The sequence below is a fragment of the Miniopterus natalensis genome, chromosome 13 (assembly GCF_054644295.1).
Source record: "Miniopterus natalensis isolate mMinNat1 chromosome 13, mMinNat1.hap1, whole genome shotgun sequence".
Classification (NCBI taxonomy): Eukaryota; Metazoa; Chordata; class Mammalia; order Chiroptera; family Miniopteridae; genus Miniopterus; species Miniopterus natalensis.
In genome coordinates, this window is record NC_142093.1 from 14,603,370 (window position 1) to 14,629,508 (window position 26,139).

A 26,139-nucleotide genomic window follows, 5' to 3' on the forward strand; every position below is an offset into this window, starting at 1 on the left:
CAGTTTTTATAGCTCCCCATTCTTTCCATCTTGAGTTTCTGTTTTACTTTAGCTGTTAATTCTGTTTAAAGTAGTGCTAAATCCAGAAAATTGGAAAGTACTAAAAATAACCCATTCCCCCATACCACTTACACCCTTAATTCTTTTGTGTTCATTCTTCTTGCTGTGGTTTTATTGCTATGCTTTTATTTTTCACATAGTTGTGACCATGTGAATTTTTATTTTTTTACTACTATATATGCTAACTTAAACTATATTTGTATGATTATAAAGTAGTAGGCCTTGTTTTAGAAAATTGAGAATATATACAAAATATAAAGAAACATTTACAGATAAATCTTGTTTATACTTTGGAATGTTTCTTTAGTTTTTATTTAGTGTCATATTTGTACAGTTAATGTCATAGACTGTATTCTGATTTTATGCGTACTTAACAGATTGGGCAGTGGCTATTGTAAGTAGCTGGTTTATTATTTTTTCCTCACTTAAGATCTATATCACTTGTTATTGTTTCTTGTTAATGTGAGTGGCCACTGAGTTGCTTTTATGCAACTCTGCTTTTATAGCAAGGACAGTAGTATCTCCTGCTTGTGAGTTTTCTTAATATGTCCATTGTTGAAGCACTGTATAAGGGTTGTGTGCTTGTTTATATGTCTTCTGTAATTAAAATTGGAGTAGCATTATACTCACATATGACTGTTGCCTTTTAAAGATTAATTCACATGTTATAAAACTTGTCTCTTTTCTGCATTAGGAAATGGAAAGGTCAGTAGTTGCACAGCTGCTGAGGGTAGTTTCACATCTCTCACTGGACTTCTAGAAGTTGAACCCCTACACTTTACTTGTGTGTCAACTAGTGATGGAACCAGGATAGAAAGGGATGATGCAAGTACGTTTACTGGTATATACCTTCTTTTATTATATATTATATGTTATAAATACAAAGTGATATATAAGTACTTAAATATCTATTTATAGTATATGTAAGTTTCTTACTGTCCTGTTAAGTAGAAATTTATTTTGGGGGAAGGTCATAAGTAGACATTTTGGGGGAAGATCGTAAGTTTTATATTCTTTTTTAAGTCTATTCATAGGATTTTTTCCTTACCCTGTAGTGCACTATTTTAAATCTTTTTTTATGTGTGTGCCTATTTAGTTGACTTTTAATTTGGAAAATATCAAACATAATGAAAGTAGGGGGAAGAGGAGGAGTACAATAGATTCTATGTTTCCATTACCCAGCTTCAGTAGTCATCAATTGATGCCCAGTCTTGTGTGTAGTTTTGGCATGATACTGTTTTATTTCTTTCAGTTGATTTAAAAGTATATTTGGTCTAGTGCCTTTGAGAAGGGTGAGATGAATCAAGAGAGAATAACATTTTTCCAGCTAGTTTAAAGCAACTTCGAATATATGAACCAGTATTTGAATGTGTTGAATAGTGTGGTATTGTTGATGTTTTAAATGAATAGTCAATGGGAAGTCTCATTTTGTATATCTTTCTTTATTTTCTTCAGCACTTTAACAGAAAGTAAAAACAGTTTGCAAGAGAAGTCATGAAAAATTTAAACTTGTTCTTGGCTTCGGAATGGCAAAAAGTTTTAAATGAAACTTGTTAGTTCTTTATTTGAGTGCCTTTTTATACAGAATCATCTTATATCTTTCAATTGTGAAAGTAACCACTAAGTGAAATTCATGGCTTATGTAGTGATGATGATAGTTTCAACTTAAAATTAAATTGTAATGTTTCTTTTATATGGAGATGCCAAAAGGGTCAAAATTTATTTGTTTTTGTTTTCTTGGACTATTATAGTCATTTTTGTGCAAATGTATATGGTTTACACTGGAGTAGACATGCCATGACAAGAAATTGAACTTTCAGAATATTCTTTAATTATAAATTAGACTCTTTCTTGAAACTATCATACAATTATCAAAGATTTTTATTTTAAGAAAATGTGTTTGAATTAAGCAATGCTTTCAGAAGTTGTAAAAATTAAAACAAATAAAAGATTACGTTTGAAAAATAGAAGTATTTCTTCACGTTGCCCACCATGTCCTCTCCTGCAGAGGAAGCAGGAACCAGGTTTTTGTGTTCCTAAAGGCAGTCCATGCCTATACTGTATTCCGTTCAGACTGACACCACCACTTGCAGAAGGATTTTTATCGAGTGTTAGGGCAAAGTCCTGCCTTCCGGTCAATGTTATGATTATAATTATGATTATTTTTTAAATACATCTTTATTGATTTCAGAGAGAGGAAGGGAGAGGGAGAAAGAGAGAGAGAAAGAGAAACATCAATGATGAGAAAGAATCATTTATCGGCTGCCTCCTGTTTGTCCCCTACTGGAGATGGAGCCCACAACCAGGGCATGTGCCCTGACTGGGAATCGAACCTTGACCTCCTGGCTCTTGGATCAGCACTGAACCACTGAGCCGCAGCAGCTGGGCTAGTTCCCTTTTTAAATCATTTTGATATTCTGTCTTTCAGTTGGAATATTTAATTTACATTTAGTGTAATTACAGATATATTTGTGTTTAAACCTACTGTGTTATTTTTTTTTTAATTAATACATTCTATTATATTTCTCCTCTTGCCAGATGTATCTTTTTCTCCTTTTTTTTTGTTTTTGGTGATTACATTTTTATTGTTCTATTTTTCTACTTTTTACTATTTTTAGCAGTTGTCCCAGAGACCATACATAGTGTAGACATACTGTCAACATCTAGAAATTCTGTTGCTGTTTTTACCATACAGTGCAAATATCTTGAACATTATTTTATCATCTTCCCGATTTATATGGCATTCTGATTTTATACTTTAACTTTAGTTGTATTTTAATTTCATACATTACTATTATATTTTTTTATATTCAGTATTCATTTGGATTTATCTCATAATTCCGTTTTCATTTTTCTTTTGAGCTTTTATCTAGTATGATTTTATATCTGAGGACTGCTCTGTAAGATCTCTTTTTTGTACTTGTCTACTTGTAACTTAGTTTTACTGGAAATTTTTCAAAATTTTTTGTTTAATTAGATGAACAAACTACATTGCCGTTATTCAGATTCCATTATTATTGATATTTTCCACATTTCTTTTTTTTCTTTGCTTAAGTACTTCAAAACAGATATTAGATGTTATACATTTTTACCTCTAGGTAACACATACGTATCTTAAACGATATGGATATCCACTTTAATAACTGATGCTGTTTTTATCATAATCATCTAAGTTAACTGTAATGTGTCACGATACATTTATCTTAATTAGATTAGTATAATCAGTTCTATGGTATTTGATTTTCAGTACATAGTTAAATTTATTTGAATATCGCAATAACATTTTATATTTGGTTTATTTGGATCAAGAGGTGTCATTTTCATTTTTGAAATATATTTTCACATTATAGAATTCTAAGTTAGCCATTATTTCTTCTAGTGATGTGAAGTAAATATTTCCTTATTTCTTACCATAACACTGTTTTTGTTAGATATCACCTGTCTTACTCCTTTTTTAAGGTCACTGTCAGTACTCACGCTGTCTGTGAGATTCATTCGTATTTATTCAATCTCTCTATCCTGCTTGAAAATCATAGGGCTTCTTGAATCCTTACTTGCATCAGCTATAGAAAGGTGCCAACCATTAGCTGTTCAATAATTGTTTCTGCTCTATTTTATATCTTCTCCCTTTTTGTGTCTAATTTCATGCATGTTACACCTCATCACTATAATTGGCATAATTTTCAATTTTTAAATCTCTCCTTATATTGTGGGTATTATCTTCTAGTTTGTCTTAGTTTACTAGTTCTTTCTTTTGTTATGTAATCATTTATGGAAAAAAAACCTACCCTTTTTTTCATTCTACTGCAGTGTTGCCTCTGTTAAAAGTCATGTGGCTACTGTCTGTGCACATCTATTTTTGGTCCATTGTTTGGTTATACTAGCCTGTGCCAGGACCTCATTGTCTTAATTACTGTGACTTTGCCCGATGAAGCGAAAAGTCAAAGAAGTTTTTTACGTGTAGGATTTTATAGACCTTTAATGATGGTAATGTTCATGGGTAAGCAGTATATTGCCTACTTATTTCACTGTGCATGGGACAATGCCTCTCTCCATATTAGTGTTCTGGGTAGCATATGGTAGGAAACTGTTTTACATATTCTGTGCAGACCACACTCTCTGTCTGGGCTGTGCTTCAAAATGAGGAAGTTAGTGTTATTAGTCTTTTAAAATGATATTCTTATAATTGAGGGTTTTTTGAGCTTTTTTGTCGGGGGAGGGAGAAGGAAGTGTTGTTTCTTGTAAGAAATCTTAGTAAAGCAAATTTCAGTTTATTTCTTATGTTCAAATTGTCTGATAAGGTCACTCTCATTTTGTATTTTCATTTTAGCCATATTAAATGAAATTTCTATGCTGAAAATATTTTTTTTAATAATTTTTTTTTCAATTACAGTTGACATGAAATTTTTTTTAATTTTTAAAATTTTAAAAAAATTTATCTTTATTGTTGAAAGTATTACAGGTGTCCCATTTTTCCCCCCAATTGACCCCCTCCACCTCGCTCCCACCCCCTCCCCAGGCCTTCACCCCGTTATTGACTATCTCCATGGGTTATGCATATATGCATATAACTTATTTGGTTAATCTCTTCCCACCCTCCACCCTCCTTCCCTCTTTCCTCTGAAATATGATCCTCTGTTACCTGCGTCAATGTCTCTGGACCCATCCGCCCACATCTCTGCCCCTCCTACCGGTCTTGGTGCTTCTTCAGTTCCCTGGTTGTAGGGCTTCTGTTCAGCTAGATTTCAGGAGGCTCTGAGTGATGGCGGTTCTGTATTTTAGTTGTAATTTTGATGTGGTTGTGGTTGTGGTTGTGGGAGCTGTTACCTACACCGCCATCTTGTTTCCTCTCTCGACATGAATTATTTTATTAGTTTAAGGTATACAACCCAGTGGTTATACATTTATATAACTTAGGAAGTGATCACCCTGTTAAATCTAGTATCCACTGGACACCGTCCATAGTTATTACAGTATTATTGACAGCATTCCCTGTGCTGTACTCTACATCCCCTTGACTATTCTGGAACTACTGATTTGTTCTTAATCCCTTCACATTTTTCACCCGTTCCTCCAAAGCCCCTTTAATTTAACACCCATCAAAATGTTCTCTGTGTGAGTCTATTTCTGTTCTGCTTGTTCATTTATTTTGTTTTTTAGATTCTACATATAAGTGAAATCATCTGGCATTTGTCTTTCTCTGCCTGACTTACTTCACTTAGCATAAAACCCTCTAGGTCCATCCATGTGGTTGCAGATGGCAAGATTTCTTCATTTTTTATGGCTGAGTCATATTCCATTATATATATGCACCACTTCTTTATTTATTCGTCTACTTTTTTAAAAAATATATCTTTATTGATTTTAGAGAGAGGGAGGGAGGGAGAGGGGGGAGAGAGAGAAAAACATCAATGATGAGAGAGTCGTCATTGATCGGCTGCCTCCTGCACACCCCCGCCTGGGAATCCAGCCCACAACCTGGGCATGTGCCCTGACCCCTGACCTGGAATCGAACCTCAATTTCCTGGATCCTAGGTTGATGCTCAACTGCTGAGTCACGCCTTGCCGGACTATTTATTCATCTATTAATGGACGCTTAGGTTGCTTCCATATCTTGGCTATTGTAAATAATGCTACAGTGAACATATGGGTGCATGTGTCTTTTCGATTTACTGTTTTGGGTTTCTTTGGATAAATACCCAGAAGTGGAATTGCTGGGTCCTTTTTTGTCTCCTGTTTTAGACTATGCTGAAAATATTTTAAACGTAAATGTATACTGACTAATTTTTATTTGATTTAGAAGTCATTCCTGAGCCCCTTAAACTTGAATACTGTTATTATCAATAGACTTTTACTATTAAGATTCTCTTGTTTACACTCTCTAGATTTTTGTCTTTCAGATGGAAGTTAACTATAGCTTTAGTGTCATGACAGTAGAGTGCTCTGAGTGCATTTCCTTTGAATGTTGTCTTCATCCTGGTTTTTTCTCCCCTTGTCTTGTGCCAGTGAGTTCCTTCGGGGTTACTCCTGCAGTAGGTGGACTATCAACTGGGACAGTTGGGGAAGCTTCGACAGCCCTGAGTTCAGCAGCCCAGGTAGCTTTGCAGTCTCTCTCTCATGCAATGGCTTCAGCCGAGCAACAGCTACAGGTGCTGCAAGAGAAACAGCAGCAGCTTTTGAAGCTTCAGCAACAGGTTGGAGACTCTTTGGCTCTTTGTTCATGCTGTCTCTAAACTTCAAAAGCTGAAACGTACTGTAAAAATGACCATTATTTTCATAAAGGAAAGTAGGTTGGCTGATCTGAACTAAGCATTTTCTACAAAAATTGAGGTAAATTCTTTGCAATATATTTAAATTTAAAAAATTATATAAATACACGTTATTTGATATAAATCTTAGGGAATATAGTTGATAATTTGTTTTGCAGTCTTTGAGTAAAACCCAGTCTTATGTATATGCTTACATACTCTCAGTCAAACATTGCAGTTACCATTTACTATTTATATGGATTGAAGAACCTAAAACAATATTTTGAAGACCAGTTAAATTAATGTGATTTAAAATTTAGTAATAATTGCATGTTTTGGAGAATTTCATCATGGTCTAAACACAACCTATGCAATTCCAGGTGACAAATTATACCAGGTTAGGCAATTTAGGAGAGTCCATTTCTTGTTAAAATTTTGTTTTTAGGAGAACTTTGTGTTCTTATTTATGTTTAATTTTTCTGCTTCCTTTTCATCTTTGATTTGAGAAAGTCCTAGTTCCCAAATATTCAGGAAATTTTATATCAAATATTTAATGAAGTATACATAGCAAAGAAGTACCCTTTTCATGCTGTCTACTTTTTATTACTAATTTCATTTTTATTTAACTGGGATCCAGTTATTCATGTTTATCTTCATAATATATACCCGTGTAGTATTCCCCACAATTTAGTTAGGCAGGGTTAGTCTATATTTGTTTTTTTTACTTCTTTTACAGAAAGCAAAGCTGGAAGCCAAGTTACATCAGACAACAGCTGCAGCAGCTGCAGCAGCCTCAGCAGCAGCAGCAACGTCAGCAGCAGCAGCAGCAGCAGTAGCAGCAGTAGGTCCTGTTCACAACTCTGTGCCTTCCAACCCAGTGGCAGCTCCTGGATTCTTCATTCATCCATCTGATGTTATTCCGCCCACTCCAAAAACAACACCACTTTTTATGACTCCACCACTCACACCACCCAATGAAGCGGTTTCTGTTGTGATTAATGCCGAACTTGCACAGCTTTTCCCAGGCTCAGTTATTGATCCCCCAACAGTCAATCTTGCTGCACATAACAAAAATTCCAACAAGTCCAGAATGGTAAATTATTATATTTTAAATAGGTGTTTGCATAGACATCTAAAAAGAATTTGAAATATATGCTAACTTTAGAAGGCAAAATTTTATTTTACCAACTTGATACAGTAAATTTGATTATTTTTTATAAAATATTATAGAGTGTGCATTAGACAATGAGACTTGTTTTGATATTATGGTTATTAGTTTTTCTAGAGCAAGAAATATCAATATAGAATTATACTTTTTCTTTTCTAGAATCCACTTGGTTCTGGCCTCGCCCTTGCAATTTCTCATGCTTCACATTTTCTTCAACCTCCACCTCACCAGTCCATTATTATAGAGCGAATGCATTCAGGTAATCTTTGTCTTTCTTAAAATATTTTTCTTGCCTAGTCTGTTGGCTTTTTGAAGACTTAGTATTCTGTAGTTTGAATTTTCTTTGCAAATACATTTGCTCTTGGGTAAGTACCCTTTACCAAGGGCTCAAGATAGGTGCTCACCGCAGTGAAGGGGCAGATGCTACAGAATAGATTACCTAGCTCTGTCCAGACAATGGATTTGATCTGTGTATGAATCTTGCCTGTTGAACTATGGTTAACATACTTGCCTCCATTGTAGCTGTTCAAGTACTATTACAGTAGAAATTACACTTAAAGAAGTAGTATTCCTAAGACTAGCATTCAGGTATTGGAACCATTTCTTGAGGCTAGCAGGCAGAATTAGTGCTAATTATAATGACCGAATAAGATTAGTAACACTTCATAGTCTCTGGAAAATGGCAATTCTATCTAAGCTTGTACCCTGCTTATATGCTAGAGACCTGTAATCGGTATAGGTGCTTTCAATTAGATCATGTTTACTAATAAGCCATAGGCAGTTTTTACCTTATAATCCTACCAACTCTTTGTTGGGCTTGAGCAGCAGTGGAATTCAACAAAAGCCTTAGGCGTGTTTTATAGGAGGCGGTAGCGAATGTAGTGCATACTGTATTACTTTTCATTATGTAAGCAGTTGAACCATATTTACTTTATTGCGATGGGCTGTTTCCTCTTTGGAAGAGTTTTTTTAAAAGCAGCAAAAGTCAAAATGGTGGTGTTTTCTGCCCTACTAATCATTCATTGGTAACAATATTAGTGTGTATAACATTGAAACTAGTTTGTTGTGCAATCTTATGAAATCTGAGCAGTTGTTTATACTGTGATTTGTTTTTTATGTGTGGAATTGACTGTAGCACATACACTTTCTAAGGAGGAGAATTATGTTTTTTGTAGTTTATTATTAATGATTCTGCTTAGTGTTTCACTAATTGAGCTTAATCCTGAAGTATGTGTGAGATGAGCGATGAAAATCTGCTTTCTTCCATTCCTCTCAGATCATTCTTGCCTTTCCTTTGTGTGAGCATCTCATGCTGAGTGTGATTCTAGTTCTTACACAAAAACACACATACTACCTCTTTGTGTGGCCCTTAATATTCGAGTAAACCATCTATTTCATGTGGTACTGTGCCAAAAAACAGTGATGTGTCAGTACTGGGGGGGGAACACTATTTGAGATAAGCTGTATCTGTCTCCATTAGAGGACCTTCCTAAGGGATTTTTTAGTGGTAGTAATGACTACATGTTATTTCAGCCTTATAGTTTTACCTTGCGTTTTAACCCCAGTGTATAATATAACTCCATAAGAAGTGAAACAAGGCTTAAGAAAATGAAAATCAAGTATTACAATGTGATATTATTAATGCATCTAGTTATGAAATTTTTAAAGAAAGACCAAATGACTGAAAGAAGAGTAAGATAAGTACTTTATAGACTTAATCTATAACTATTTTTGATGTAACTTTTTCATCTAATGTTTTAAATTAAGTTTTTAATATATAGTTGATTGCCTTTATATTAACAGACTTACTATTGTATGTTTTTTACTTTAGGGGTTCAGACTAACATAGATTGAGGTTTCAGATCTTTCTTGAATGGAAATTACTATTCTCATTTGTTTGTAGTTTAGTAAGTTAATTTCATTTTTTAAGAACTGTTTTTGAGTATATGTGGTCAACTGCTTCTCTCTTTCTTTCTCTCTCTCATAGGAGCAAGGAGGTTTGTGACCCTGGATTTTGGCAGACCAATACTGTTGACGGATGTATTGATTCCCACTTGTGGAGACCTGGCCTCCTTATCAATTGACATTTGGACATTAGGAGAAGAGGTGGATGGGAGGCGATTGGTAGTGGCAACTGATATAAGCACCCATTCATTAATTCTTCATGACTTGATACCACCTCCTGTATGCAGATTCATGAAGGTAAAGAACTTCAAGAAAGTAAATTAATTGATAAGCTTTCCATGTTTCTGATGTTATGAAAAATATTCAGACATAGAATTAAAAAGTATAACTATATCAAATTTTTAAATACATTACTTACATTCTTATTGTTGAAGATGGGTATGTATATATATTTATTTCTCATTACAGATCACTGTCATTGGACGTTATGGAAGTACAAATGCCAGAGCCAAAATCCCATTAGGCTTCTACTACGGCCATACGTACATCTTGCCTTGGGAGAGTGAACTGAAGTTAATGCACGACCCTCTGAGGGGAGAAGGGGAGTCTGCAAACCAGCCGGAGATTGACCAGCATTTAGCAATGATGGCTGCTCTGCAGGAGGACATACAGTGCAGGTTGGTAGGAAACTGCAGAATATTTTAATCTTATTGAACCCTATATTTTGTATAATGTCTTGCATATATTTGTCAAGTGATGTATTTGCCAAGTGATATCTTTTTATAAATGTATAGAGTAGAGCAGAAGGAAGTAGGATAATAGCATGTTATAATAATGTTTAATGCATTAATGTATTATTTAAAAATTGGCTCTATTTAGTACTTAAATGATTACTTCTTTTTAATGGTTATGTATTAACATATTTTTAGAAATTTAATTTTTAGTGTGTATTCATGCACATTAAAGAACATTGCAGGAATGATTTTGTTCATTTATTTTTTACTTATAGGTATAACTTAGCTTGTCATCGACTGGAAACTCTTTTGCAAAGTATTGATCTTCCTCCTCTCAACAGTGCTAATAACGCACAATACTTCTTGCGAAAGCCAGACAAGGCAGTCGAGGAAGACAGTAGAGTTTTTTCCTCCTATCAGGATTGTATTCAGCTACAACTTCAACTAAATTTGGCTCATAATGCAGTGCAGAGGCTCAGAGTAGCTCTAGGTGCAAGTAGGAAGATGTTGAATGAAACATCAGATCCAAGAGACTTAATTCAGACGTCTTCCACAGAGCAGTTACGCACTATCATCAGATATTTATTGGACACTTTGCTCAGCCTTCTTCACTCTTCCAATGGTTTGTATTTGGCTTAAATATTTTAAAGACAGAATATTTGATGTGATCTCGTTGAGTATTTTGTTGTTGTCTTGATATTTCCTAGGTAGTGTTAATTTTGATATCCTTTCTAGTGTGAAGATGAAATCTGCTCTTTAAGTTAACTCATTGTCCCCCTGTATTTTTGTTTTTCTTAAATGGATTTTTTAAATTATTTTTTTTCTTGAGTTTCTGCCATTGATGTGCCACATCAAATTGTGTTACTGGCAAAATAATAAACATTGTTTAGATGTGCAGCAGTGAAAACTTAATAATTGCTAATCTAATATAGAGCTGTCATTTTCTGTCCAGGGGCTCTTTTTATTATTACTGATGCACATAAAAACACACATACACAGCCATCTGATACACCAAGCTCCACATATAAGAAATATAATGAATTTAAGTGCTAACTCTTCCCTTCCTCAAATATTTAGCGATTGAAATCCTACATAGGAGAAGTCAATAAATAAATAAATAGCAAAATAAAATTATGTAATTGTGTATCGATTGCTGGTAAAGAAGAAAACATATCTAGGCATGCTGATTTTGATATTACAGCATATACTTAAATGGGAAATTTTACTGTTTTCTTTCTTGTAATAGGACACTCTGTACCTGCAGTTTTGCAGAGCACATTTCATGCCCAGGCCTGTGAAGAGCTTTTTAAACATTTGTGCATCAGTGGAACCCCAAAGATACGGTTACATACTGGTCTTCTACTTGTTCAACTCTGTGGTGGTGAAAGATGGTGGGGTCAATTTCTCTCTAATGTTCTTCAGGAATTATATAATTCAGAACAGCTTCTCATCTTTCCACAGGATAGGTAGGTCAGACAATATTGCACTTGTTATTAATGATTTATACTTCTCACGATCTGTGTTCAGATTTTGAAATTTTCTATGTATGGATACTGAGTGGAAAAGTGAAGCATGTCTATTCAGAGTTTGGGGAATGCTCAGTGAAGGGCATATCAAAGAAGATTATACATGATATATATAACTAGACTATATTCTTTAGTTTCCTTATTGAATCTGTGAATTTTATAGATCTTTGTTTACAAGTATTTCCTATCACATCATGTTATTTTATGTGTTAAATGTGGTTTTTTTGAGGCTATGCTACAGTTCTCTCTACCTGATTTCTTGTGGTTAAAGTTAGAAGATACAACTGATAGCTTGCTTAGAACCAAATAGTCTATCATTACTCTATGAAATTTTAATGTAAATTATTTTTTAAATGAATACTTTAATTGAATCATAATGGGTATTTTATTTTTATCTTCTTTTTAGGGTCTTCATGTTACTTTCCTGCATTGGTCAAAGATCACTTAGTAATAGTGGAGTATTAGAAAGCTTACTTAATCTATTGGATAATTTGTTGTCACCTCTTCAGCCACAGTTACCCATGCATCGGAGGACAGATGGTATTATTTAAAGAGTTGTCTTTAGTAGAAACATAAGATTCCTGTAAATATTACTTTATAAATTGGCTAGTCTGAAGTGCTTTTTAAAATACTCATTGCTGTACATTTTGTTACTATTTTTATGATGTAGACTTTTTAGGATGACTAGCCTTTATGTGATTGATCTCCATATAGTTACTGCTTTTTAAATCTTTTTATTATTTGAATTTTGAACTTGGAAATTATTATGTTTCTTCTATACTATCAAAATTAAAATCAAACCTTATTTAAGTTTTAAAGTACTGTTGCTATTGTGGTCATTGAAAATGAGTTTCATTTGAGGGAGAAAATTGTTACTGAAATGAAAACCTTAGAACATATTAGTTTAAAACTTCATAACTTTATTAATAGTAAGTTGAGAGTTAGATTCTTTATTTCAGTCACCTGTAAGCCTAAGAATAGTATCTTATACCTTGTTTCATAGTTTATAATTTATCTGTTAGATTTAATCTACATTTAATAAGAATCTATTGTTTTACTATGAAGCATTTGTCTTCCATTAGATTTAATGTGTTACTTGATTTGTGGTCTTAAGTTCCAATTTTGAGGCTTATTATAAATAAATGTTGGTGTTATTAACGATATGGTATGTTTTGGATTTATAAAATGTTTTAACTTATAATTATTTTATTTGACTTTATCAGGACTTTCAGAGTCACCTGATTATTTTTCCCCTCTCATCTCTGTATATAGGGGTACTAGATATTCCCATGATTAGTTGGGTTGTTATGCTGGTGTCCAGGTTGCTGGATTATGTGGCAACTGTTGAAGATGAAGCAGCAGCTGCAAAGAAGCCTTTGAATGGTAAAGACAGGGAGAGGTTTCTGACAGGTATCTGAAGTTTATAATAATTTGTTGGTGGGGATTTTGAGAGAGTCACTGTTGTTCCAGACTGTCTGTTGGCACGGAGATTCCAGCTGTATGCAGTTTATGTAAAATAAGAATTAACTTTACCAGGAATCTGTGTAAGGGTAGAATTCATTTTTGAAGGATGTGATGGACAAACTTCTTGTCTGAACATGACTTTAGTTTCTAATTACAATCATGTCTTTCATGAGGTTTTCCCCTACCCATTTAAACATTTTATAATAATAATGTATAAGTGAAGTTACCAAAAGGAAATCTATGAAAAGTTATTGTAGTTTTATGTTACTTTAGTATAGTGTCATTCCATTTACCATTATAAAGTATAATTCTACTAATTAATTACAAATGGCTTTTATGCTTACAAAAAATTCCTAGATTTTTTTTGTCCTAGCCTTTCTTCATAAACTTGAGGCACTGACAAATTAAAAAATGAAGGGAAACCAAATTGCAAGACTAATTGTTTTCTTCCCCTCTTCCAAGTTAACACGACTTTTAATAAAGGATTTGAAATAGCTACATACAGCCAACAAGTGCCATAAAATTTGGAATTTTAAACACTGTCAGGTTCCTAGTATTAGAAAAAGACCCCTTGGGGTGTCTTACAGGTGAACCGATAGATGGTGGAGAGCATTAGGCTGGGAAGAGGGTGACGATTCTTTTCCTGTACAGAGAATTTCTCTATTTATATCAGTGGCCAGTTTACTCAGTTATAGCACATAGGTGTAAGACATACAATTAAACATGACCGTAACATGAAGTTGGAATATAACAGTGAGTATTGGAGGGCCTCGTTTTTATTTATATCATTCAGAGATTAAGGAAACATATTGGTGGCAGTCTTTTTTTTAGGCTTTGAAGAATTCAGATTTACTTGACAAATGGAAAAAGATGCCTTTAGGTTAGTCAGATGAACAAATAATTGAAGGTGAGTTAAGTGTCAGATTAAGCCTGAGCTGAGCAGAATGACACTTAAAGAATTGTCTGGATACATTCCAAAAACAGACTAAGTAGAGCTACGCAACATGAATTTTGACCTATTGGACCTTATTTTTGCAGTCAGTATGTCATGTTATTGAGTACAGTTTTTGGGGGGCACCTGCACAAAAACATAAGATTTTGAAATTTAGGCAATATTAAGCATTTGTTCTTGTTGGATTTGAGTGACATTTTCAAAGTTGTATTGTACAGAGATTAATTTTAATTGTGGAAAATGTTGGCTGTTATCTTAAAGGAAGGATTAGAAACAGAACTCTGGTCTTAAAGCCACTTGGGTCTAGGTTAACCTTTCTAGGGTAAAATGTTAGCAATTTCTTTACAATGGTGGTTGTTTTTTAAAAAAAAATATATCTTTATTGATTTCAGAGAGAGGAAGGGAGAGGGAGAGAGATGGAAACATCAATGAGAGAGTCATTGATCGGCTACAGCCCACAACCCGGGCATGTGCTCTGACTGGGAATCGAACCCTGATCCCCTGGATCCTAGGTCAGCGCTCAACCACTGAGCCATGCCCGGCCGGGCTAGTTTTGTTTTTTTTTTTTTAAATATATCTTTATTGATTTCAGAGAGAGGAAAGGAGAGAGAGAGAGTCAGACAGAAACATCAATGATGAGAGAGTCATTGGTCGAGCCCGCAACCCGGGCATGTGCTTTGACCGGGAATCGAACCCTGATCGCCTGGATCCCAGGTCAATGCTCAACCGCTGAGCCACGCCCTGCCGGGCATAGTTTTAATTTTTAAAACTGCATTGTCATGATTGACACATTATAATTTTGTGTTTACTGGGTACTAAAAGTACTTTAAAATTACATTTAACAGAACTATTAATAAAACTTTTCCTTGTCCTATAGGTAACCAGTGGAGTTTTATTAACAATAATCTGCACACTCAGAACATACATAGGTCTTCCAAAGGCAGCAGTAGCCTTGATAGATTATATTCCAGGAAAATCAGAAAGCAGCTAGTTCATCATAAACAGGTAATTTTTAATACCTTTTTTATTTTAATGTTTGAGAGCATTGCTTTAGAGGTTGCATGGGATAGACTTGAATTCGGTATGATTTTAAAAGAGCTACAGAGGCAAATTATTTAACACTTTGACACTGAGTTTTCTTATTTGTAAGACTGCAACAGTATGTAGTTTACAGATTTTTTGTGTTGTTTTTGAGACAGTCTGACTACCTCTTCATATCTCTGTTACTACCATTTTTGAGGCCATCATTGTCCTTTGCGTAGTCCAGAGGCCTCTCTGCCTTTCTGGTCTAATCCATTTCTCATGCTGCCCTTAGGGAGTTCTTTTAAAATACAAACTCTGTCATCTCACTCTTTTCTAATTCTTAGTGACTTCCAGTTGACCTCCTGGTGAAGATCAAACTCCTTAACATGGCTTCAGGGCATCTATTATCTGCCCTTCTGTCTTAACTTTCAGGTTTGAGTTTTGGTCTAGCCACCTTGAGTTCCTGGAGCACTTAAACCTGTTTTCTCATACAGGATTTTGCTTGTGTTAATAAGCTTTTTCATTTTGTTTTTTCTCCCAACCTCATATGTGAGTCTTTCTCTTGGATAACATAACTTATTTTTCAGGTCTTCCCTGGTTTCTAAATTAGGATAATACTGCATATAATGTGTTCCTTGTGTAGCCCATATTTTTCCTTTTGTACTCATTATATGTTTTGGTAGGGATTCTTTTATTTTGTGAACATGAGATTTGTGTATTTCACTGAGTAAATGATTTCTTAAAGTACTATTAAGAATCATACAGACTGTGTGCTCTTTTATGCTTGGCCTCTTTTGCTCAAAATGATATTTTTGAGATTCATATATATTATTGAGTGTATTAGTGGTTCTTTTTTATCCATGACTTCTATTCCATTATTCGAATGTTCTAAAATTTGTTTTCTCATTTTCCTGTTGATAAACCCTTTACTTTTTGGCTTATTCTTTGTTTATTTTTGAAATATAAACAGATCTCTGCTTCATTGTGCAAATGCATGTGAACACACAAACTCACTTTTTCTTTCACAGAAGGGTATACAGTTGTCAAAAGTAGGTTTACAGTTGTGAGCACTTGAAACTCAGAGTTTATTCTTGTTATTATTTATTAATTATTATTATTAACCTACTTTTCCCCATCCATGTATGTTAGGATGTGATTTTATTGTAGGACATCTGTGGATTCTTGTGGTTTTGATCTCAATTGGTTACGTGATTTCTCTTGAAAATAAAGCATAAAATTTATTAATGTTCATTTTACTCTGTGAAAGTGAGTTTATAGCTGACCTCAGGTTCTTATGAGGATGTACTTCATTAAAATTACTTTTTTTCTCCCCCAGTCTGTGTGGCTCAGTGAATTGAGCATTGTCCCATGCACCAAGAAGTCACTACTGGTTCAATTCCCGGTCAGGGCACATGCCCGGGTTATGGGGTCCTAGTAGGGGGTGTGCTGGAGGCAGCTAATCCATGGTTCTATCTCTCCCCTTCCCCTCCTCTCTCTCTCTAATCAATAAAAACATTTTTAAAAATTACTTTTTTAAAAATAAAGATTTTTTTCATTTTTTAAAAATTTGTTTTTATTGATTTTAGAGAAGAAAGGAGAGGAAGGGAGGCGGGGAGAGAGAGAGAGAGAGATACATTAATGAGAGAAACATTGATTGGCTGCCTCCTGCACGTTCACTACTGGGGATGGAGCCTGCAACCCAGGCATGTGCCCTAACTGGAAATCGAACTAGTGACCTCTTGGTGCATGGAAGGACTCTGTACTGGTCGGGCTTTTTATTGATTTTTAGCGAGAGGAAGGGAGATGGAGAGGGAGAAACACCAATCAGCTGCCTCTGCATGCCCCCTACTGGGGATCTAGCTGAAAACCTGGGCATGTTCCCTGACCAGGAATGGAACCAGCAACCTTTCAGTGCATGGTATGACACCCAACCAACTGAGCCACACCAGCCAGGGCTGCAGTTACTTTTGAAAGTGTCTTCCTGTTTCTCTTACAGCATGTGTTTTATTTTGTTTTGTTTTTAAAATCAGCAACACAGTTAAAATTAGGCCTTTCAGGGGATTATAGTCATCCCTCGGTATCCACAAGTATTGGTTCCAGGACCCCGCAGATACCAAAATCTGCAGATGCTCAAGTCTGTTAGATAAAATGGCATAGTATTTGCATATAACCTGCGTTCTACTGTATACTTTAAATCATCTTTAGATTACATATAATACCTAATACAATGTAAATGCTGTGCAAATAGTTATATTGTTTAGAGAATAATGACAAGAAAAATAAGTCTGTAATCAGTATAGATGCAACCATGGTAGGTGGGCCTAACCACATAGTGCGCGTCAGCCACAACGTAATATTTATACTAATTCCATTAGTTTGATGTATGAATTCCATGAGGAGTATAATAATTTGCTTTGTTGTTTTTAACATTGCTATCTATGAGATTAATTTTTTTTTTTTTTAAGCAACTTAACCTACTAAAAGCAAAACAGAAGGCTTTGGTGGAACAGATGGAAAAAGAAAAAATACAGAGTAACAAAGGATCATCATATAAACTTCTGGTAGAGCAAGCAAAACTAAAGCAGGCTACTTCAAAGGTATGACTTTTAATTTTCAATGTAATTATCTTAGAAAAATCATTGTCCCTTTTAGTATTTTAAATTACTTGAGTAGTTAAGTATCTTTAATAATGATCAGGATACTTAAATATGTTATTCTGCTTATCAACAGAAAAATTAACTCAAGGAAATACATAATAAATATGGAATTAAAGTATTTTTCTACAGATCTGCTTCAACTTATGATGGGTTTACATTCTGATAAATCAGTTATAAGTTGAAAACATTGTTAGGTTGAAAATGCAATTGCTCTGTCTGGCGTCTTTCTGTGATGCCATAATGGTATGCATAAATATCCTGGCTGATGCTCTCAAGAGTATCAGTAATGCTGACAAGAGAGAACCATGCCCAGGTTCTTCTCAGGCCATGCTCAAAAGTCATTTTCCTGTTTCTCACTGTGATAATGAACCGTGGTGACATTGGTGAATTTGAAATTATTGATGACCACAGAGCTGGGAAAATTATTGTGAAGATCACAGGCAGATTAAACAAGTGTAGAGTAATTAGTTCCAGAATGGATGTGCAACTCAAAGATCTAGAAAAATGGCAGAACAACCTGCTTCTGTCCTATCAGTTTGGTTTCATTGTACTGACAACCTCAGTGGGCATAATGGACCATGAAGAAGCGAGGCAAACACACACAGAAGGGAAAGTCCTGGGATTCTTTTTATTTTTTTTCTTTTAAATTTATTTTTATTGTTGAAAGTATTAACAGATGTCCCCCTTCCCCCCCATTCACCCCTTCCAACCCTCTCCTGCCCCCTCCCTAGGCCTCCACCTCACTATTGTTTGTAGGAATGTAATATATATGTGCAGATAAAATGCCTCGATGAAAAAAAATGCAATGAGTGCACCTAAACTATGAAACGCCATCGCTTAGCCCAGCCTACCTAAAGTGTGCTTGGAACATAATGTCCAAAAAATGCTGGCAACACAGTACATTGTAGAGTATTGGTTCTTTGTTGTGATTGTGTGCCTGACTAGGAACTGTGGTTTGCTGCCACTGCCCAGCATCATGAGAGAGTATGGTACTGCATATTGCTAGCCCAGGTAAAGATCAGTGCTTATTGCTTTGCATCATCTTAAAGTTGAAAAATCGTAAGTTGCACCATTGTAAATTGGGGACCGTCTGTAGTGTTTTTCATTGAAAGTGGATTGTGTTCCAGTAAATTGAAGATAAAAGACTCAAAGAAACGTATAGTTTTCCTAATCTGTTCTTTCTAAGTATAATTAAGTGCAATGACTTGTAAATAAAGTTTAAAAAATAGCTTTATGTAGTTTTAAATTTGTCAGAATAACACATACATGTAGCAACCAAGTTTGTTTCTTATGTTTCTATAAATACAAATAGATATTCCCTCAGATTTTGAAATAAATTAATACTCAATACTTGAAATTATATAGGTTTCTTTACCACCCACCTTTTATGAATTGCGTTTAGGATATTTTGGTAATGTATTTTTATGATGTTAGTTTTGACCTAGTGTAGCCTTTCTGTAGAATTTCACTTTTCTGAAATTCTGTTATGTATCCTATACTTACTGTAAAATAGGCCCTTAGGTGTATTGGTTAGTATAGGTTTTAAATCTTACTTTTTGAGACTTACATTTTTGAAAAATGTGTTCCTTAGCAGTTGTAAGTTTTCTGAGTGAACATTTTCATCATATAAATACATTTGTACTGGAAGAATTTTGATTCAGTAAATATTGATTTAAATATTGTACGTTTCTGTGCACAGCACTTTAAGGACTTAATTCGGTTACGTCGGACAGCAGAATGGTCTCGTTCTAATTTAGACACAGAAGTTACAACAACCAAAGAGAGTCCAGAGATAGAACCACTTCCATTTACCTTGGCCCATGAACGCTGTATTTCAGTAGTCCAAAAACTTGTCCTGTTTCTCCTCTCCATGGATTTTACATGTCATGCAGACCTTTTATTATTTGTTTGTAAGGTAAGTAAACTAATAGGCATAATTTATAATTATATATTTATAGGGTAAAATAGAATTGGGGAAAAAGAATCAGTTTTTAATTGATTTTTGATTAAGAGAAGTCATAGTGCTTTTATTGGTTTTCCTTTTATACAGTTTTATTGTTCCTTGAAAAGTTTAGAAAATATTTTGTCACTGATTTCTCAGGAGACCTGATTTATATTTTAATCTAGTTAAAACTAAATTAACGTAGATTTGAAATGTATGTAATTTGGATATATCTATTTCGAACCTACCTTTTAAAAATAATTAAAATAGGAAATATACCAATAAATGTCAAATTACAGTAATGAGGGGGTTTTAATGCCCTGAAGGCATTCCTGTAGCATATTCATTGTTCATAGAAATTATTTTTAACAATTCAATCCAGATTTCTAACCAGATTTTAATATTTGATTCATGAAATTACATTTCTTTTTCATTCTATGTCAGTCAATTATTTTGACACCAAAAGCATATCTCATTGCAAACTACTACTCCAATCTTTGATTTTGGAGAAAACATATGTAATTGCTCTTTAAGCTTATGATTTTATAAAATGTATTACAGGTTCTTGCACGCATTGCAAATGCCACGAGGCCAACTATACATCTGTGTGAGATTGTGAATGAGCCCCAGCTGGAAAGACTGCTGTTACTTTTGGTTGGAACTGACTTCAATAGAGGAGACATATCTTGGGGTGGTGCTTGGGCTCAGTATTCCTTAACTTGTATGCTACAGGATATTTTAGCAGGTTTGTCAGGACTTATTTTTCATAGGAGTATGTCAGAATTAGCTTGTCATTGCTTGACTAAGTAATCCTTAAAGGGAACTGTAACCCCCAAAAGTATAAAAGATTTTTTTAATGTTATAGCATTAACAGCCATTTAAATTACTTTTGTTTAATTAAGTTAACCTTTGTGATAAATGTCTTTTTGGAAGAGTTAGGTTATTAAAGTACAGGGATATTGGAGCTAGTCGGCTTCATTATTAATACCAGCAGTGGGCTGCTTATTAGTTCTCTATGGTCTTGAGGAAGGTACTCTCTGTGCCTTCATATATATTTAGAAGAAAAAAAAGTAATAATAAAGTCTTTTCGTATGTAAAATAAGAATAATAAAAGTACCTTTCTAATAATGTTGTTTTGATGAATAAGGGAGTTAATATATGTAAAGTGATTATAACAGTTCCTTATTCACATTACACATTTTGTGTTTTTTCCTACTTACTTGTTTTTAGAAATTGAGGGTAACGCAATGGGTCCTAGCATTTCCTTAGGTAGGTGAGGTGTCATTTGTCTCTGAATGTTTTATAGTTGGTAGTGAATACATACTGTCATTCTCTATACTGGAGGAAGGAATATGCTTTAATATGTTTTGAATATCTACTTGAATATCTATTGATAAATTATTCAAGCAGTTAGAACTGTCTTATTACTTATAGGAGAATTGCTGGCTCCAGTAGCTGCAGAAGCCATGGAGGAAGGAACAGTGAGTGATGATGTTGGTGCAACAGCTGCCGAATCTGATGACTGCCTTCAGCAGTCTTCCGTTCAGTTGCTAGAAACAATAGATGAGCCTTTGACACATGATATAGCAGGTATATTCTTTGAATTATGTTTTATTTCAAATATCCTGTAGCTGTGTTTATTATTTTTAAAAAACTTATTATTGAGAGTATTACAGATGTCTCCCATTTTCTCCCCTTTAATCGCCCCCCCAACCTTCCACCCCCCCCCCCCACTTTTTCTCCTGTCTATTGTCTGTGTCCATGGGCTGTGCACATATGTTTATAAGTTCTTTGGTCAATCTGTTCCCCCTCCTTCCTGCCTTCCGTCTGAGATCTGTCAGCCTGTTTCATGCCTCCATGTCTGTATTCCTGTCTTATTCGTCAATTTATTTTGTTCCTTAGATTCCACATATAAGTGAAGTATAAAATTAATTTTTATATTTTTATATTAGGTCTTTTTGGACTTAGTAACCATATCAGTTATTTTCCTAATGATTATGTTTTGCTTTGATTCTCTGAATGAATGCTCATTATAATAAACTGCTATCTTTTCATAATGTCCTGGTTACTTTGATGTGGTTTGATTTGACTTTGTTGAAGAAATTTCACCCTAGAAAACTGTTAAAGATGTTCAGTGGTTAAGAACACAGGGTTAAAGGCTCTTGTTTAAGATTCACCTTTTGGGGTATATTTGCTTCTTTTCTTCCCTTTGTTTTTTTCTCCTGCTTTTTAAAAAAGTAACTAACTTAGCCTGCACAATCATTTGTGGGATACTCCCTACTTTTTAAGCCTATTTTAGTTACTACCCTATATATGTTGGATGGTGTGGTCATTTCAATTATTTGTCTTTTTTGTTTTGTTTTGTTTTGTTTTTAAAAAGTTTTTAAAAATTGACTTTTAGAGAGAGAGGGAGAGAAAGAGACATCATTGGGAGAGTAGAACATCAATTGCTGCCTCCTGCACAACCCCCTATAGGGCATTGAGCCCACAACCTGGGCATATGTGCTGACTGGGAATCAAACCAGCAACCTTTCAGTGCACAGGACGATGACAGACCAACTGAGCCACATAGGGCAGGGCCATTTGCCATTCCTTAATCTTACATTCTCTCATAATTTTACCCTTTCTACCTGATACTCCCTTTATCTGGAACAGAGTGTCTCCTGTTTGCAGGATGAACTTCTTATCTACTATTCACATAATACGTGCCCTTTTCCAAGAAGCTTTTCCATCCATCACGACCAGCATGTTGGAGACTGCCACTAGTGGTGCCTTACACTCGATTCTCTCTAATAGCACTTACTATGTTGTAGTTGGTTTAATGTCTGTAGTGTACCCTCACCTCTGAACCTCTATTAATTTCTTGGAGGGTGGAAATTTGTTTTATGAATCTTCATATACTCAAACCCTAATACAGGCTGGCATTTGCTAGGCATTCTATAAATATATGTTGAATAAGAGGGTGGGAAGGATGCGAGGATAAGAGTTGTATGGCATAGAAGGCTAGTTAAGAATTTGGAGACCTCTAAAAGCAAAATACTTTATAATTCACAATAGAAAAATAAGGTGAATAGCAGTCTTACAACTTGAATCTTTTTTGCTTTTTACCAGTATCAGTTCCTGAAAAATTAGATGTAACATAATGAACTTCTTATTGGAGGTAAAAAAAAATTAGTAGTATTTAAACTTTATGCAACTTGATTCAACAGGGGTTAGTGCCATGGTCTTTTTCCTCAGGAAATCAAATACTGTTGCATTGGATTCTTTTTCATTGTGTTATAGAGTGATACATTTGCATACCTATTAATGCCTAATTTTCGAGAATAAGAATTTAGAAATTTTTATTCAGCAGAAACATGTTACGTACAAATAAAATAACTTTTTCTGTAATTGAAAGCAATATACTGGTTAAAATCACTTTCATTTATTTGAAGGTGCACCTCCTCTTTCCTCTTTGGAAAAAGATAAAGAAATTGATCTTGAGCTACTTCAAGATCTAATGGAAGTTGACATTGATCCTTTAGATATTGATTTGGAAAAGGACCCTCTTGCAGCCAAAGTTTTTAAGGTATGATACACTATAGTATTCTTTGCACATAAAACCTTTCATCTTATACTTTAGGTTTATTCATTACTCAAAAGAAGAAAGTGTACATATTTATCACCAAATGTAACCCGTTATTTAATGTACTAAAAATACATTGAATTGCTATAGGTACTATACTATATACCAAATGGATAGTATAAGGAAAACTTACATCATTGTTAATATGTCCACTAATATTATATAAGAACCACTGATAAGCATGGAGAAGTATACTTACGGATTATAAACATTTCAAGCAGCATTTAATCTGATCCAAGCTAACTTCATTGCAGATTTTACTTCTGTGTTAGCCTCAACTTTTCTAAAGGATCTGATACACCCCTGTTACTTTATTTTGGTTCTTTTTGTGTATAAGAGATTTTATTAAGGATAGTAGTTATCTCACAGGTTTTAAATAACGTGTTTTTTATATTTTGTATAAATAGAGAATATTACTCAACCATTCCTCTAGATCATTAGGATTATACATATGTTTTGGGGAATTTAAAGGGTGGAGAGAACGTTTATTTTGTAGCCCTGTTTAGATAATGTAAATAATAATGTCACTCTCTCTGAAGAGGCAAAAATAAACCTCGGATGTTTTCCTCTTTTTTTTTAAGCCAATAAGCAGTACCTGGTATGATTATTGGGGTGCTGATTATGGCACCTACAATTACAACCCTTACATTGGAGGTCTTGGAATTCCTGTAGCAAAGCCACCCACAAATACAGAGAAGAATGGATCTCAGACAGTTAGTGTTTCAGTGTCTCAGGGTAAGTATATGTTTATATTTTAAGACATACACTGTTCTTGCAACAAGTCTTTAGTTTATTCTTTGCTCTTCAGAAGTTGAGCCTGAGTGTGTACTAGCAGGGTTTAATATCACAGATGTGCCTTAGGCTTCATTTTATTTATTTTAATTTTTTTATTTTTTAAATATATCTGTATTGATTTCAGAGAGAGGAAAGGAGAGGGAGAGAGAGATAGAAACATCAATGATGAGAGAGTCACTGATCGAGCCCGCAACCCGGGCATGTGCCCTGACCGGGAATCGAACCCCAATTGCCTGGATCCCAGGTCGACGCTCAACCGCTGAGCCACACCCGGCCGAGCCTTAGGCTTCATTTTAGTTGTCTCCGTTTGTATAGTTACATCTTTTGTTCTATGACAGTGAGGAACCTGGTTCTCAGTGTTTCCATTATCATTGCTTCACTTATCTGATCCACCTCTTACTACATATTCACTCTCCTATCCCTGGCCTGTTGTGGCTCTGACAGCCTCATGCCAGGTTGTTCTTATGTGAGGACACATTTCTCACCCAGTTTTGGGTTTGGGTGTAGAACATGAGTAAGAATTATCGTATAGCTTTTTAAAAAAATCTTTCCATTGCTTTTTTTTAGCCCTAGATGCTCGCTTAGAAGTTGGACTTGAACAGCAAGCAGAACTGATGTTGAAAATGATGTCTACCTTGGAAGCAGATTCCATTTTACAGGCATTAACAAATACATCTCCTACATGTAAGTGAAAATCATCATTCTTATAGTATTGCAATAAATGATTTATCTGTTGATTATTTTCAGGTGTACTCAACAATGACAGATTTTTAAATTTTATGTCTTGTATGAGTCTGAGTGGGCTAAATATATAGCATCTCTCTCACTAAATTAGAAGCAAGTTGAGAAATAAGACAAAAGATTAACAAGTTGGGAGAGTGGAGGGGAATAAAATACCTCCATGTAGTACTCTTAAATTCAAACCAAAAACCTGAGTCATGTTTTTGTTATTGTAGTGTGAGGTTAAGGAAATTCCTAGGCTATTAGCTAGTTGCCTGTGAGTTTATTGCATTATATCCAAATTATTGATAAAGTGGCTTTTGTTTCAGTAACATCTTAATTATCCTTAAAGACTAGGGCTAAAGACCTAGGTAAGGATGAGAGCCAAATGGGCCCAATTGTACTGCAGAATCTAAAGGATTTACTACCTGATTATCTTCCGCAAAGGAAGGCAAATTTTTTATAATAAAGGACCAGATAGTAAATATTTTAGGCTTTCTGGGCCATGTGGTGGGTATTGCAACTACACAACTCTGACTTCGTAGCATTAAAGCAGCCACAGGCAGTGTGTAAAGGAATGGGCATGGCTGTTACAGAATCAGGTGGCCTGCCAGGTCTGGCCATCAGGCCATGGTTTGCTGACCCTTGATGTACAGTGCTAGACTTGGGTAATCTCCTCCTGTCAGGTGAGTACAGTTTAGATAGCAGCCTGTCTCTCAAAAGACAAAGATTGAGGAGATATGCTGAGAAAATGGTGATGGATGTTTTTTGTGTCCTCATGTCCGTCATCCCCCTCCCCCCAGGCCTATGAATCACTTTACCTTTTCTGGGTAGATGGTGATTAATGGGGTAAAGTTAGAACCTAGGAAGAGCATCATGTCCCCTCTATGAAGAGAAGTTCACCATCCATTTTCGTAGAAAACTTTGGGTTATTAGATCTTCCTATGTTAAATTAAATTCTTTTGTTGCAGACTTTATAAAAATAAAAGATGGTGTCCTATAATCTTAGTATTGGTACACTAATATTGTTGTATATTGTCTCCTATATAATAATGGGGACCCCTTTCTGTCACCACAGACATCTCAATACTGCCCATAGTAGCTCTTTTCTTTGATAGACATTAAAAACAAACATTTATTAGAATATCCTTTTGTAATTTGTATCTGCTTCTCTTTTTCATACATGTGTGTGTGTATATATATGTGTGTGTGTGTATGTGTGTGTGTGTATATATATATTGATTTCAGAGAGAGAGGAAGGGAGAGGGAGAGAGAGAGATAGAAACATCAATGATGAGAGAGTCATTGATTGGCTGCCAC

The 26,139-nt window shown here is 34.7% G+C and overlaps 1 protein-coding gene and 1 pseudogene across 11 annotated transcripts in view; both read left to right on the plus strand.

The window, feature by feature from the left end:
- Positions 1 to 26,139, plus strand: part of BIRC6 (baculoviral IAP repeat containing 6) — a 152,841-nt gene that overhangs the window by 60,947 nt on the left and 65,755 nt on the right. For 6 of the 11 annotated variants that reach the window (XM_087823450.1, XM_016218957.2, XM_087823452.1 and 3 more), the window contains 18 exons: positions 755 to 901; positions 6,067 to 6,254; positions 7,045 to 7,401; positions 7,636 to 7,735; positions 9,464 to 9,678; positions 9,850 to 10,058; positions 10,391 to 10,737; positions 11,362 to 11,581; positions 12,048 to 12,181; positions 12,914 to 13,051; positions 14,935 to 15,062; positions 17,546 to 17,677; positions 19,437 to 19,652; positions 20,241 to 20,424; positions 21,114 to 21,269; positions 23,114 to 23,247; positions 23,886 to 24,039; positions 24,667 to 24,783. In XM_087823450.1, coding sequence (XP_087679576.1) covers positions 755 to 901; positions 6,067 to 6,254; positions 7,045 to 7,401; positions 7,636 to 7,735; positions 9,464 to 9,678; positions 9,850 to 10,058; positions 10,391 to 10,737; positions 11,362 to 11,581; positions 12,048 to 12,181; positions 12,914 to 13,051; positions 14,935 to 15,062; positions 17,546 to 17,677; positions 19,437 to 19,652; positions 20,241 to 20,424; positions 21,114 to 21,269; positions 23,114 to 23,247; positions 23,886 to 24,039; positions 24,667 to 24,783 — 3,276 coding nt within the window. The remainder of the gene's footprint in view (positions 1 to 754; positions 902 to 6,066; positions 6,255 to 7,044; positions 7,402 to 7,635; positions 7,736 to 9,463; positions 9,679 to 9,849; positions 10,059 to 10,390; positions 10,738 to 11,361; positions 11,582 to 12,047; positions 12,182 to 12,913; positions 13,052 to 14,934; positions 15,063 to 17,545; positions 17,678 to 19,436; positions 19,653 to 20,240; positions 20,425 to 21,113; positions 21,270 to 23,113; positions 23,248 to 23,885; positions 24,040 to 24,666; positions 24,784 to 26,139) is intronic. The other 5 variants (XM_087823451.1, XM_087823453.1, XM_087823459.1 and 2 more) reach the window with 2 other exon arrangements.
- LOC107541793 (small ribosomal subunit protein uS8 pseudogene) lies at positions 17,688 to 19,441 on the plus strand (annotated as a pseudogene).